We start from the raw sequence: 14,380 nt of genomic DNA, 5'->3' as shown, positions 1-14,380 counted from the left end.
ATGCGATTTTGTTTCCTGCGCGCACCTTCCCCTGCTGCAATATTTTATTAGGCATTGACGAGACTTACCAAGGCTCTCTGCACTCATAACTAAATTTTGATACATTAAAAGTCATTTTAATTTCTACTGATAATCTTATGTAATTGAGAAAACGTGTTATTTATTTATCTATATGTATTTGTGATTTAGTGCTCACTTCGACGAAATGCGTGTTGAGAATGCTAGCTGCTATGTACCGTCGGCTATTATGTACCGGCTCCTGTGAACCACTGCTTTGGCTTATATGTACCAAACAAGGCTGCTACATACCAGCTACCAAGTAGGGAGATAAAAATTAATATTGTAAGAAAAAAGTAATAAAATTACATTAAAATATAAAACACGAAAAAAATGAAAAAATAAAAATAAAACTGTATTGTCAACTAATACAATTAATAGAATTCAGCATACACTGATTTAATACAGGCTTAGTCCTCAGCATGATCCATGAGTTCAGCACACAAGTTAAAAAATGCATCGGTTTTCTCTCTCTCTCTCTCTCTCTCTCTCTCTCTCTCTCTCATTAGTTACACGGGTTTTCAAGGGTGTTTTTACGGTTCTTATTGGATATATTATTATTTGTATGTGGTGTACGATGTTTTCCCGGCGGCAAGCCAAGCACTGCTTGTCGCCAAGAGTGTATCCTGTTCCGGGCCGAGCCCAATAAAGGAGAGATGTGTGTCCCTATGTCTCGCTCCCCTGCCTAGCTATCTTACAGTTCTAGTGACAGATTAACATAGTTTTTTACATTACTAACAGGAGAAACTTACTTTTAAAAGGCTGTCATTGAAGTAATAGTTTTTTAAGGGTGTTTTTACAGTTCTAGTGACAGATCTACAACATTTCTATATTATTAACAGGAGAAACACTCTTGAAAACCCTGGTAATTATCATTTTGGCTTTGAGAAACAGTCGTGAGGAGAGAGAGAGAGAGAGAGAGAGAGAGAGAGAGAGAGAGAGAGAGAGAGAGAGAGAGAAGCATTTTAGTTGAGCCTATCCTGCGCTCGTTCGTGTTTGCTGCGGTGACACGGTGCAGCAGTGAGTGAAATTTTACTTCATAATCACGTAGTCGTAGTGGGTGTGGAGTGGGGAAAGGGAAGTGAGGAAGTGAGGATATTATATGACATATTATATGATAACATGTCACCTTTAGTGAGTGTTAGTTTGTGTAATAGTGAGTGTGGTTGGAGCAGTGATACATGGCGCTGGGGAGGGAGAGCGGGTGGCTGGCTGGCTGGCTACATTGTTTTGGTCAACACTGGTTAATCTTGCCCCACACGCTCTTTTAACCAGTGTTTCTGTATTCCCGGCAGCTTTTCCCTGTACCGAGCACCGCCAAGCAGCACCAGAGAGGCACGAATACGTAAGGTGAGTCCAGTGGTGCCAGCCTCACCTCAGTCAGTCTTCCTGCCTTCACTACATCCTCCTCCTCCCTGTAGTGTCTCGTTTATTTAGGTTTTATTATTCGTCTTTTTTAGGCATGTTTTAAGGTTGTTGACTTATTTTTAGAGTTTGTTGACATCTGAGTCTGGAAACTTGGAGATTTAGGCAAATAATGAAAGATTCGTTAATTTGTAAACAAGCTGTCTGCTGAGGTAGAGGCAGGACATCAGTGTTTTCAGCCATTATTTGCTTCGTCTCTCATTTACTGTAAGCCAAACATATCATAAGATGGAACCACATGTCTGGCCTTCATATTCGCTGGTCAGATAAATCCACCATTGCCTACTTTTGGTCTCATGAACGAATAATTAAGGCAACATGGCCGCTGGCTACCCCACTAAGGTCTCCGCCGAGGGCCGCCATGATGGACTGCTGCCTGGGCCAACTTGTTGGGTTCCAATATTTTTTTGAATTTTTCTGAATGACTTTATTTGGCTTCTATAGTAAGTTTTTATGATTTATAAAAATATTTCGTTGCTTTTGAAGTGCGTTTCTTGCCTCAGTTAAGTAAATGTGGTGAATTTGCTGGGTTTGCATAAATATAGGACTGTTTTTACGGTGAAATTTACCCAACCCGGTTTTTTGGCTCTTTTATTTGAGGCTGTAATGAAGGTTTTGTTCCTTCAAAAAATCGTTTGTGATATTTAAAGTGTTTTGCGTTTCTGATGAGCTAAGTGTGTGGAATCTAAAATAGCTTTTGATGCCGTTAAAAGTGGTGATTTTGTCATTTTTTGGATTTTTTATTTGAATATCTTAGCTTGTAACTAACTTTGCATTCTTTAGAAAAACAGTTCAGATTTTTTAAAGTGTTTTTTCATTGGTGTAAAATGAATTGGGTGGACTTTTCAATGATTTTAATGGTGTCAAAGATTCAACACTTTTTACATATTTCATATTAATATTTCTTTACAACTGCGCAGGCTGGTGGTGTTTTGATATTGTGAATATTAGTTAAAGTAATTGTCAAGTCAGAATATATAATGCATTTGAGTCTAGCTTCGTTTTTTCTAGGGGTCAATTTTGAAATGAAATATGTTACGTACGTCAGCCAGCGGGGCGCTGGCAGCCACCGCCTGTGACGTCATCAGTGGTCCTGGGACTCGCTCGGATACAGTGTCTCCTCGTCAGTATTTACCGTAATTTCCAGTGTTTTTCCAAGTGTTTCCAAGCTCAGGTATGTAGGTAGTAGTAGTATAAGGAGAAAAATAGAGGAGGAGGAGGAAGTAGTAAGGTGAAATGGAGGAGAAGGAGGAGGGGGCATAACAGGTAAATACCAAGAAGACCATGTTTAGCTTAGTTTTCCTTCCTGCCCTGCTTTTTCTCTGTAATATTTCATGTGTTTTGGGTGTTTTAAGTGTGTTTTGGATGTATTTAGGAGTGTTGTGGAGTGTTTTATGAATGTTTAAGTGTGTTTAGGATGTATATTTGCTATTATATCTGTGTTTTCTGTGAATTTAGGGTGTTTAAAGTGTGGCTTAGGGTGTTTTTAGGTGTATTTTACGTGTATTTAGTCTTGTAAAGTGTTTTGAGTATATTGTGGAGTGTTTTGGGTGTGTTTGGGGGCATATTGAGGTGTTGTGAGTTTGTTATGAGTTTATTTAGGGTGTTTCAAGTGTTTCAGGTGAGTTTGGATGTGTGTCGGGTCTTTTATTTGAGTTTGTGTGGGGTGTTCTGGGTGCGGTAGTACTAATAGAAGGAGAAAAATAAATAAATGGAGGAGGAGGAGGAAGTAGTAAGGAGAAATGGAGGAGAAGGAGGAGGGGGCATAGCAGGTAAATACCAAGAAGACCATGTTTAGCTTAGTTTTTCTTCCTGCCCTGCTTTTTCTCTGTAATATTTCATGTGTTTTGGTTGTTTTAAGTGTGTTTTGGATGTATTTAGGAGTGTTGTGGAGTGTTTTGTGAATGTTTAAGTGTGTTTAGGATGTATATTTGCTATTATATCTGTGTTTTCTGTGAATTTAGGGTGTTTAAAGTGTGGCTTAGGATGTTTTTAGGTGTATTTTACGTGTATTTAGTCTTGTAAAGTGTTTTGAGTATATTGTGGAGTGCTGTGGTTGTGTTTGGTGACATATTGAGGTGTTGTGAGTTTGTTTTGAGTTTATTTAGGGTGTTTCAAGTGTTTCGGGTGAGTTTGGATGTGTGTCGGGTCTTTTATTTGAGTTTGTGTGGGGTGTTCTGGGTGCGTCTTAGTGTGGTTTGGGCGTATCCTGTTGTGGGATGTTTTTTGGTGTGTTTGAATGAGTTTTGGGATGTTTTGGGTGTGTTTTGGCTGTTTTGAGTGTTTGAGTGAATTTTGTGGGTAGTTTGAGGTGTTTTGAGTGTATTTTGGATGCTTTGAGTGTGTTTTGGGTGAGTTTTATTGGTATTCTAGGGTGTTGTGGGGTGTTTTGGGTGTGTTTTGGATGTTTTTAGTGTATTTCGGTTGTGTTGGATGAGTTTTGTGTGTATATCAGGGTGTTTTGAGTGTCTTGGATGTTTTGAGCATGATATAGGTGTGTTTGAGTGAGTTTTATTGATATTTTGAGGTGATGTGGGGTGTTTTGAGCATGTTTTTGGATGAATAATATGTGTTTTGTGTGTTTCTGGGTGAGTTTTATGGGTACATTTGGGTGTTAAGAGGTATTTTGAGTGTGTTTGGATGTTAAGCATGTCTTAGGTGTGATTGGATGAGTTTTGTTATATTTAGGGGTGTTTTAAGTGTGGTTTGGGTGAGTTTTGTTGTATTTAGGGTGCTTTGTGTGCAGTACCAGAAGGATAACTGCAGGTGCAGGTCCAATGGAGTTTCAAAGAAAATAGAAAGTCCACTGGAGTTTCAAAAGCAAATAATGAGTAGGTCCATTGGAGTTGCTAAGTTGTCCATTGTTTGGTGTTTAGTTAATTTCTTGTAGGCTATCATAGATTTTCTCTCTCTCTCTCTCTCTCTCTCTCTCTCTCTCTCTCTCTCTCTCTCTCTCTCTCTCTCTCTCTCTCTCTCTCTCTCTCTCTCTCTCTCTCTCTCTCTCTCTCTCTCTCTCTCTCTCTCTCTCTCTCTCTTCCTTTTCCATAAGTTGTTAATTTATCTGTATTTTGTTTACGATAATAATGGTACATAACTGATGGTTCATAGCAGCCAGGTACATAGCAGCCATGGATGGTACATAGCAGCCAGTGGTACACAGCAGCCAATGGTACATACTGGCCTGTTACCCGTGTTGAAAAATGTTTGTTCCTTGTAGGTTAAAAATACTATCGTTATCCACCCCCATTCCGTAAAAATATTTCATATGTCAAGTGCGTCGCAGTGGCCTTATAATTAAAGTCTTCACGAGTCACCCCCTAGAGTTTTTTTTTTTTTTTTAATGAAAGCACCCTAAAGTTTTCCGTTCTTTCGTTCTTTGTATGGCAAACTATGGTAAATGCAGAAGGTACTAGAAAGATGTTATAGATGAAGAGATAGATAAAACAAACCATAATAAATGTAAAAGATCGACAAAACAAGCGACATCTCTCCGTCATCCCGGCGTGAGAGTAATATATATATATATATATATATATATATATATATATATATATATATATATATATATATATATATATATATATATATATATATCTTTCTTTCTTTCTTTCATTATTGTTCCATGTTTGTATTGAATATTGACGGTGTTATTTCATTCCTTCAACTTACTCAACTCCGCCACTTTCTTCAAACACACCTGAGCATCCACCTGGCTGTCACGCGGCCTTACCTTCCCCACAGTGCTAATCGACCTTTGATGTACAGCTTATTGCTTGCCATTCTCTCACTCACTGATGTTTGCATTGCCTAGCGTCATTTTTTATATTTAGTTTATTTATTTATTATTAGTATGTGAAAAGTTATTTGGTGTTTGGTGTTGCAGGGTGCAGGTTAGGTAGACTGAATGAAACACCAGGAATGAGTGGACTACTTCTGCAGTTTATTGACTATTTGTACTTGCTGACTTACTCACTAGGACGACGCTAGACGCAAAACACGGGTAATAAGGAAGACTGCGAGGAGGAGGGGGGGTACACAGCTGCTATGTAAGTATCACACACTAGCCTCGCTATCTGTATACACTACATCTATCTACATACATATCAAGCTGACATCCGCGCTACAAGGGAGGTGGCAAGACCTCGCATTGCAGGGGGAAGAAATTCAAAGAAGGGGTTCCCAGTCCTCTCACGCTCCGCAGTTGTGTGATGGGGCATGATGGTGTGTTGAACCGGCAATCCTGATTTCTTGCGGGGACGAGATGCTCAGAACCTCGGGGTGGAGGGCGCGGAGTGCTTGTCGAGGCGCGCCGCCACGGCTGTCAGGGTTTGGTGAGTGTAGCATGCCCTTTGAGGTGTTCGCGAGGTAATAAGAGAAGAAATCAGGGTGGAGGGGTGACAGGTGAGGCACTGGGGCACCTGCCCATGGTGTGTGTGTGTGTGTGTGTGTGTGTGTGTGTGTGTGTGTGTGTGTGTGTGTGTGTGTGTGTGTGTGCGTGCGTGCGTGCGTGTGTCCGCCCCGTAGCCTCGTCCTGACATACCAAGAGGAGAGTTCGCTGGCGGCGTCACAGGCACTACGCGGGGTTGCGGGGCGCGTCCGGGGTGAAGGCGTCGTTGGAGTAGTGCTGGGGAGGAAGCTTCTCGGGGAGGGGCGGGGCGGGATAGGCTTTGGGCCCGATGAAGGACAACACGACGGGGAGGAAGACGAGGCCGTAGTAGAGGCCGAGTACGCTGGCCGCCGTGAACACCTTGAAGAAGGTGATGAACACGTGGGAGGTGGAGGCGACCAGCACCACGAAGGACAGGATAGTGGACAGGCCACCCAGTAGCACCGCGCCGCCCACGTTCAGTACAGCTTCCCGCGCTCGCGCCCTGCGGCTGCTCACCTCCCTTGCCGCCAGGAAGGCGTGGGCCACGTGGGCGGCGTAGTCCACGCTGAGGCCGATGGAGAGCACGATGGCGATGCAGGACACTGTGTCGATGGTGAGGCCCCACATCCACATGATGCCGCCCACGCCCACCACAGTGGCGGCCACGGCGAACAGCACCAGCAGGGCGGCGGGCAGGGATGCCAGCAACACCAGCGTCACCACGCCCACCGTGGCGCCTGCGGACAGCACGTTACGCAGCAGCTCCTCGCCCACCACCTCGTTGGTCTCCCACACGCCGTACGCCTGCGCCCACGCTGCCCGGAAGCTGCCCACGGGCACCTCGTCCAGCAGGGTCCTGATGGTGTGCAGCGCCGCCTCCTGCGCCGCTGGGGAGGTGGCGGGGCGGTGCGTGATGCCGATCCTGAAGGAGATGATGGGCGGGGCGGGGCGGCGGCAGTCCAGCGCCCCGTCGATGGCAAAGTCCTGGCGGTAGGAGGCGCCGGAGGAAGACTGCAGGAAGAGTGAGAGGGTGTCCTGCAGGATGGCGTAAGTAAGTGTGGTGTTGTTAAACTTAGACTGTAGCGCCATGTACTCCCTGAGAGTGGTAAACCATGCGTTCACCTCCGTCACCACGTGGCTCTCCACCAGCGCGTCCACCAGGCGGTTCAGCTCCGGCAGCTCCTCCGGCAGCGTCACGTTGGAGAAGTAGATGTATCCCTCCTGGCCGGTCTCGGGGAAGTGACGCGTGGTGGCGCGGAAGGTGTTGTGCAGGTAGGACGAGGTGGGGATGAACCAGGTGGGGTCAAACTCTCGCTGCAGGTTGGTGGCGGCCCACACGGAGCAGGCCAGCAGGGCCCCCGTGAAGAGCAGCACCAGTACGCGGAAGGGCGTGCTGAGCAGCAGGCGGCACCACTGCCTGAAGGCGGAGGGCATGAGGTCCCACTGGCTGCAGGCGTTGGGGGACCAGTCGCGGTGGGTCACGCACCACACTAGGCCGTTGCGGTGTTGCTGCAGGCGCCGCTCGTCCATCACCAGCCACGCCACAAAGAAGGTGGACTGCATCACGAACACCGCCAGGATGCCCATCGAGGCGTACAGGCAGAAGGAGCGCAGCGCCGGCAGCGCCGTGGTGGCGCCCACTGCGAAGGCCGTCACGTCCGTGAGGGAGGTGACGGTGATGGCGACGCCGGCGTGACGCATGGCGTGTCCCGCGCGCACCTTGAGATCCTGACCCGCCCCCGCCTCCCACGCCGCCATGATGACGAACATGTCGTCCACGCCGAGGCCCAGCAGCAGGATGGGCAGGATGGAGTTGACGGTGCAGTAAGGCACCCCCAGCAGGGAGCACAGGCCGTAGGAGATGCCCACAGACTGCATCACGCTCATCATGCCCATGAAGGCGAGGAGCGGCCGCTGCTGCACCAGGTTCCTTCGGCCCAGCGTGCCGTTCACGAAGATGGACATGGCCACCATGCCCACCACCAGCCACTTCACGTCGCCCCAGATGTTGTCGTCGCTCACCTTGCCGAAGCTGCTGGCGGCCTGCGCGAACACCCGCACGCCCTGGGGGAGGCGCGCGGAGGTGTTCAGCACGGTCTCCACCCAGGTCTGCTCCCACGCGTACCCCACCGCGTCCACCACCTCGCCGCTGCCGTGGTCCACCACCACCTTCCCCTCCTCCACCGCGACGGGATCCAGCGCGCTCACCCACACCTGCAGGGCGGCGCCGGCACCCACGATGCGGCCCTCGGCGTCGCGGGTCACGCTGCCCAGGTAGCGGGTGAAGTTGACCTGGTAACCGAACACCTGGCTGATGTGCGCCGCGTTGAGGTCAGCGATCACCTGTTCGTCCGTGAGGGCCATGATGGCCTCCTCGCGGTGGCCCCACACCTCCAGCAGCCCCGTCTCCAAGCACACCTTGGGCAGGGTCGCCAGGCTGTCGCAGTACTGCTCGCGGGGCAGGCTGAGGCTCAGGTCCTCCTGGGACACGGGCGTCACCATCGCTGACGCCTGCCGCCGCCGTCGCCGCCGCCGCCTGCCGCCCAGCACGCCATAATCGAAGTCCTCGTAATCGTAGTCTGGCAGGGCATCTTCCAGGCCTGGCATGGTGGGCACGCGAGCACACAGGTCGCTCCAGGAGGTGCGGTTGGGACCCACCGCGAGGGAGGACACGCGGGAGTGGAGGCGCCACATCTCCTTCACCACGTCCGCCTTCAAGACGTTGTCTGCCTCCCACACCGCCAGGTGGCGCCGGTAGTCCGTGGGGAAGTTGTGCACCTGCCAGTCCATCACCTGCAACACATGTGCACCTATCACTGTCACTGCCCGCCTGTGTGTGTGTGTGTGTGTGTGTGTGTGTTAGGTGTCAACAGAACTCACACACTACAGAAACTCTCTTTCCTCTCTCCTCCCACAGCGAGCGTGCTTTACCGCGTCGAGACAACTCTGGTAATAGCGTGTTTTTACAGCAGAGCTCGGCGGCAGGAACGCGGCGGCCCGGCCCTTAGAACACCACCCCTCATTCCCGCCACACGCCTTGCCCGTATAAGGCGGAGGTATTTGCGGCCCCTAATACCTGAGCTGTGAGTACCCATCCCTCCGCACGCAAGAAGAACGTGCGACATGCTACCTTGGCGATATATGACCCTGCAGCTGCGGCACCTAACCACTAGTCAATCAATTAATCAATCAGTCAATCAATTAATCAATCAGTCAATCAATCAATCAATATTCTCACCTTGATGAACTCCGATTCCTGCGGCAGCCATAACCTGTAGGGCCTGTTCTCTTTGGTGAAGGTGAGGAGGCCGGCGGAGCAGAGGGCGGTGAGGACCAGACAGGAGACAACCACCAGGCGCGGGGAGGAGGCCACACGACGCCCGTGCCGTTCAAAGAAGTCCTCGAGTCCTAAGGTGAGGCAGCCACTCAGGCGCGCCAAACACCCCCTGCAGTGGTTACGTTAGGTGAGGAGGAGGGCAGGGACGAACACAGGAACGCATCTTCAGTAGCAGTAACTAGGAAGTTTTGAAGAGACTAACTAGAAACATGGAACATAATTATTTAGTCACGGTCTAATAGTAAAAGAAGGAGACGAGCAGGGAACTTCAGAATAAAGGAACGTGATTTCAGCAGCAGTATTTTAGGGAGAATAACTGAAAGCATGAGAATATATTACGTATTTCATTAACAGTTGCTTAGTGGTGTCCAAGCAGCTTGTGAGGGAAACGCCAAATAGATAAATAAATACATAAAATAGGGTCAAATAAATATATAAGAACACGACTACTACTGCTACTACCACCACTACTACTACTACTACTACTACTATTACTACTACTGCTACTACAACCACTACTACTACTACTACTACTACTACTACTACTACTACTACTACAAATACTCACGCCTCAACATCCTCTGCTTGTAGGTCATCAGCTCCTTTCCCGTCTCCCGCCTGCTGCTTGCCTTTTTCCTCGTCACGGGCGCCGCTGCCTCCCCCCGCGTCATCCCTGGCATCTGTCTCGCTGGCGGGGGCTGGGTTGGCGGCGCGGGGCTGCTTGGCGGTGCACGGGGCGGCTGGCGGGGACGCGGGAGTCTTGCCACTCATTGCCTGTGGAATACAAGAGTTCAGGTTTTGTTCCCAGTCTTCATTAAGTTAATGCAATGAAAAACGAGGAAAATAAGGTAATACAAATACAGTAAGTTACAAAATACAAATCAAGTTAATACAATACATACAATTACGGATAACAAGTAAAGAAATTATTTTCATTATAACAGTAGGCTTTCACTAGGCTACGCTACTTGACTGAGCTATACTGCAGAATAAAGAATACTTTTTAGTTAAAGTATTAAATGAAAACTGCGTAGCTGTGGTATATGGAAAGTGTTGTGATATACGACTCTTGTTGGGAGGATATAAATTATATTTTGGGATAACTTCTATACGTAGGGCAGGAACAGAGAGAGAGAGAGAGAGAGAGCACTATAGCAATAAGTTCTGGTGTTATTTGCCTGTTGCTTTCAAGAGAAGTTTTAAACAATGGAAAAGAGAAACAAACATGATTTATGCCTCGTCCTGTTGCAAATAAGTAAGAGCCTATTTCACACTCCTTTATCAGGCTAAATACCATCCACCAGTAATTCTCATAAGGGGAAAGGAAAACATAATAAGTACGTTTTCTCCCCAGGTACGAAACATTGAAACTACATCTTGTTCAAAGGACAGTACTTATCATTGTATCCTCGCTGTTACATCGTACTCTGACTGATAAAATGTTGCGTAAATAGTGTCTTTATTTTATCAGTTAGCTATAGCTCTGGAAATAAGTTTTTTATAGGTTATTTACTGAAGTAACGAAATGCTGTCCTGAGTATGACTTGGTCCTTATCATGTCCGCGAGTTTATTTGCGTGGTGTGTTGTGTTCGTCCTTATTACTACTGCTACCCCCTGCTACTACTACTACTACTACTACTACTACTACTACTACTACTACTACTACTACTACTACTACTACTACAGCACTGGCCGAGGCTCAACATGGCAATAGTGAGTAGATGGTTACTATTTTCGTAAACATTCCAGTAATATTCGGCGGGGGCGTGGCAGCGAAAACTGGTTGGCTGGCTTATCGGGGCTTGCCTCTCGTGTTGTCTGGTGCTGATGATGATGATGATAGTCACTTCATTGTTTACTTTTCCTCCGAGAATTAATAAATGTTTGTGTATGGATAAGTTTAATTAGATGATTCATAGGCCAGGAACACACTCTCTCTCTCTCTCTCTCTCTCTCTCTCTCTCTCTCTCTCTCTCTCTCTCTCTCTCTCTCTCTCTCTCTCCGCCAAGGACAGCCACGGGCCTCACAACTGAAAGGGTTACTCGAGATGCTCTCCCTCTCGCTGTGGCTGTTTAGATGCGGCGCTGTTGCTCTTAGCCAGCCAGCCACCGGTAATTGAAACCCCGCGCTGAGGGTATGGTCACCGCACGCACACACACACACACACACACACACATTAGTATTGTTATATATTTTGTTCTTTTTTTTATCTTTTAATTGATCAGAAGATAAGTAATATTTGAGATTTAGTAGTACTAGTAGTAGTTGTTGTTTATTGACCATAGCTTTACTGTTTAGTGATTACATAAAATCATTCTTGCTCATATAATCAAGAACAAGATGATTTGATAATAGTTGTACTTGAATTACTGCATTCCATAATAACAATAACAACAACAATAATAATAATAATAATAATAATAATAATAATAATAATAATAATAATAAATCACAAAGAATAAGGAACACAAACACTTTTCTGATTATAAATCTTTGAAAATAATTACACAGTCTCTCTCTCTCTCTCTCTCTCTTGACCAGTCCTCCCTTCACATAAAAAAAAAAAGTAAAAAAAAACATGAACCACAAGATAATGTATTATTAATGGCTAAGTGATTAAGCTGGTTCAATGGTTTGAAGCTCCACACGCAGGATGCAGGTCATGTGTTCGAATCCTGTTTCATGATGGTCGTGTTATTGTCTCGTATTGCTCCGCGGCGCCACGTGACACTTGCTGAGAGGAGCTGACAGTGACAGCAACATCATCACCATTATGACACAGGATTCGAACACGCGGGATGCATCCTGCGTACCGAGCTTCGAACCACCGAACCACTTAGTTGCAATCAATATATCAACCAGTAGTCTGTATGTAGCTTTTTTTTTTTTTATGTGAAAGGGAAGACTGGTCAAAGGAGAGAGAGAGAGAGGGAAGCAGCCCCTCACTCACTTATCCACTCATCTGTACTGACACATTCCAGACTCTCTCTCATTCTCCATTTTACGGTCTTTCTTGCACATATTTATTTTTTTCTCTCATTTTATTGCATTTTTTTTATATTAAGGAATGTCTGATCTTAGTTTCTGCTTATCAAGAAACAACATTCACTTTTAAATCAATCACTCACTCACTCGTTCAGTCTCTCATAAACACCACTCCCTCTCCCGTTCTTCAATATAAAACCTTCCTTGTATACGTTTTCTTAGTTCAATGGGTGTCTTATCTAAAGGTTCTGTCTACAAGGAAACAACCACTCACTCAGACATTCCCTCACTTACAATGATAAAACACCAAACTTTCCCTCTCGTTCATCTTAAAATCCTTGCACATCGTTTTCTTGATTTAAGGGATGGCTAATCTAAAGTTTGTCTCAAGGAAACGCAGCTATTCACTCCATTATTTCCTCTTCTTTTCATCATAAACATCAACTTTTTACCATTTTTTTTTCCATCTTAACCCTTTGACTGACACTTGGTACACCTTTCCCTAATTACCGATCACTCTGAGACATCTTTACTTGTTCTACAGCCACATCCAATCTTCGAACTGGGAAGAAATTGCAAAATGTATTCTTTCTTACTGCAAACTTTCTTGTAGGTGCTTATGGAGACTTCACACATTGCTTCTGGTGCTGCTAATTGCTTCGTGTTGCAGTGAAAGAGTTAAGTTTTCCTAGTACATCGTTTTCTTAGCTCAATGGGTGTCTAATTTAAACTTTCTGTCTATAAAGGAGGACAGTAATTCCCTCACTCTCCCATTCCTTCACCTACAATGATAAACACCTTCCCTCTCGTGACTCGCTTTAAACCTTCCTTGCACATCGTTTTCTTAGTTCAATGGGTGTCTAAACTAAACTTTGTCTTACCCATTCCTTCACAAACACCAAACTTTCCCTCGCGTTTCTCACTTAAAGACCTTTCTGTTGTGGCTCCCTTTTTTTAATTAACTATTTATTTATTTTTTTTTATTCTAGGGATGTTTTAGATAGTGTCTCCCTTAAAAAAGAGCCCATATCTCCTCCCTGCACCTGTCTGAACCTGGCTATACCTGTCTATTGCGTAACATTCATTATCTTCCTCTTACTTTCATCATAAACCATCCACTTTCTCTCCCTCTTCCTCTCTCCAGCACACACCACTAAAGACAAGGAAAACCCTATCAACCCAAACAAATATAAACACCACTGCCGTAACACCTGACAGTCTGAGAGGCACGAGAGACGGCAGACAGGTTTACAGACGCCCCACATCTCCACTCGTAACAGGCATGAGAGAGACAGAGGGAGAGACAGGTATATACGTAGAAATAGTGGATATGTGAACCTTATATCTTAGCTTGTGACAGGTGTAAGGGAGGGACAGTCAGGTGTATAGGTAATTTAAGTAGAAGTTATGGTGCAATATTTAAGTCTCAATATCTCACTTCATGTCCCCCTTCACTTCACCAAATAGAGGCTGAGGTCTTGAGAAATTCTCCCACACCCCCCTTCTCTCTTTCCCCTTCAGTTTTTCCCCATTGGGTTTACTGTAGGGTCGTTCCTCAGGGGTCTTGGTGTGGTCCTTGTGTGTTTACAGTATTGGTTTCCTCCGCCCCCCACCTCTCTCTCTCTCTGTTTGCTTTGGTTAGATTGGGGTCAAGAGAAGGTTAAACGTCACATTTCTTTCCCTTTTCACTTAAGCTGTCAATATTCTCACCTTTTTGTCTATTTTTTTTTCTCTGTTCCTTTTATTTTTTTCCTTCTCTTTCTCCGTTTCTGTCTGTTGCCATTATGCAAGACCTGTTTCTCTCTCTCTCTCTCTCTCTCTCTCTCTCTCTCTCCTTCTCTCTCTCTCTCTCTCTCTCTCTCTCTCTCTCTCTCTCTCTCTCTCTCTCTGATGTAAAGGGCGTTTCTTTGTATAAATCACCCGTCGAGAGAGAGAGAGAGAGAGAGAGCTTCCTCTTCTTCTGCTAGTTCTTTCCTTTCTTCCCTCTCTTCTCTCTATCATCATTATTTAGTATTATCACAAATCTCTTTATCCTTATCTCTCTCCTCTCCTCTTCCTTCTCCTCTCCTATCTGTTTCATGACAACCACTTTCAACTTCTTCCTTCCCTCCTTCATTCTGTAGGCGTGGCAAAGGGCGAGGCAGGGGAGAGGCGAGGCAGGGGAGAGGTGAGGCAGGGGTGAGTCAGGGGCAAGGAGGGGGAAGAA

General features: G+C 46.0%; 1 protein-coding gene and 1 long non-coding RNA gene across 2 annotated transcripts in view; one reads left to right on the top strand and one right to left on the bottom strand.

Moving 5' to 3' along the window:
* Positions 1 to 1,234: 1,234 nt before the first annotated feature.
* On the top strand, positions 1,235 to 4,795 carry LOC135091354 (uncharacterized). The gene is made up of 2 exons (XR_010262477.1): positions 1,235 to 1,407; positions 2,494 to 4,795. It is a non-coding gene; the product is annotated as an uncharacterized LOC135091354 (long non-coding RNA).
* A 606-nt stretch (positions 4,796 to 5,401) lies between these two features.
* Positions 5,402 to 14,380, bottom strand: part of LOC135091352 (patched domain-containing protein 3-like) — a 14,343-nt gene continuing 5,364 nt past the window's right edge. The window contains exons 2-4 of the mRNA XM_063988915.1: positions 9,757 to 9,962; positions 9,090 to 9,297; positions 5,402 to 8,644 (exon numbers count right to left, since the gene is read on the bottom strand). Coding sequence (XP_063844985.1) covers positions 6,056 to 8,644; positions 9,090 to 9,297; positions 9,757 to 9,959 — 3,000 coding nt within the window. The 5' untranslated portion in view covers positions 9,960 to 9,962 and the 3' untranslated portion in view covers positions 5,402 to 6,055. The remainder of the gene's footprint in view (positions 8,645 to 9,089; positions 9,298 to 9,756; positions 9,963 to 14,380) is intronic.

The sequence above is a fragment of the Scylla paramamosain genome, chromosome 37, assembly GCF_035594125.1.
Source record: "Scylla paramamosain isolate STU-SP2022 chromosome 37, ASM3559412v1, whole genome shotgun sequence".
Classification (NCBI taxonomy): Eukaryota; Metazoa; Arthropoda; class Malacostraca; order Decapoda; family Portunidae; genus Scylla; species Scylla paramamosain.
The sequence above is the reverse complement of the archived record's forward strand: the minus strand, read 5'-3'. Positions and strand labels throughout refer to the sequence as shown.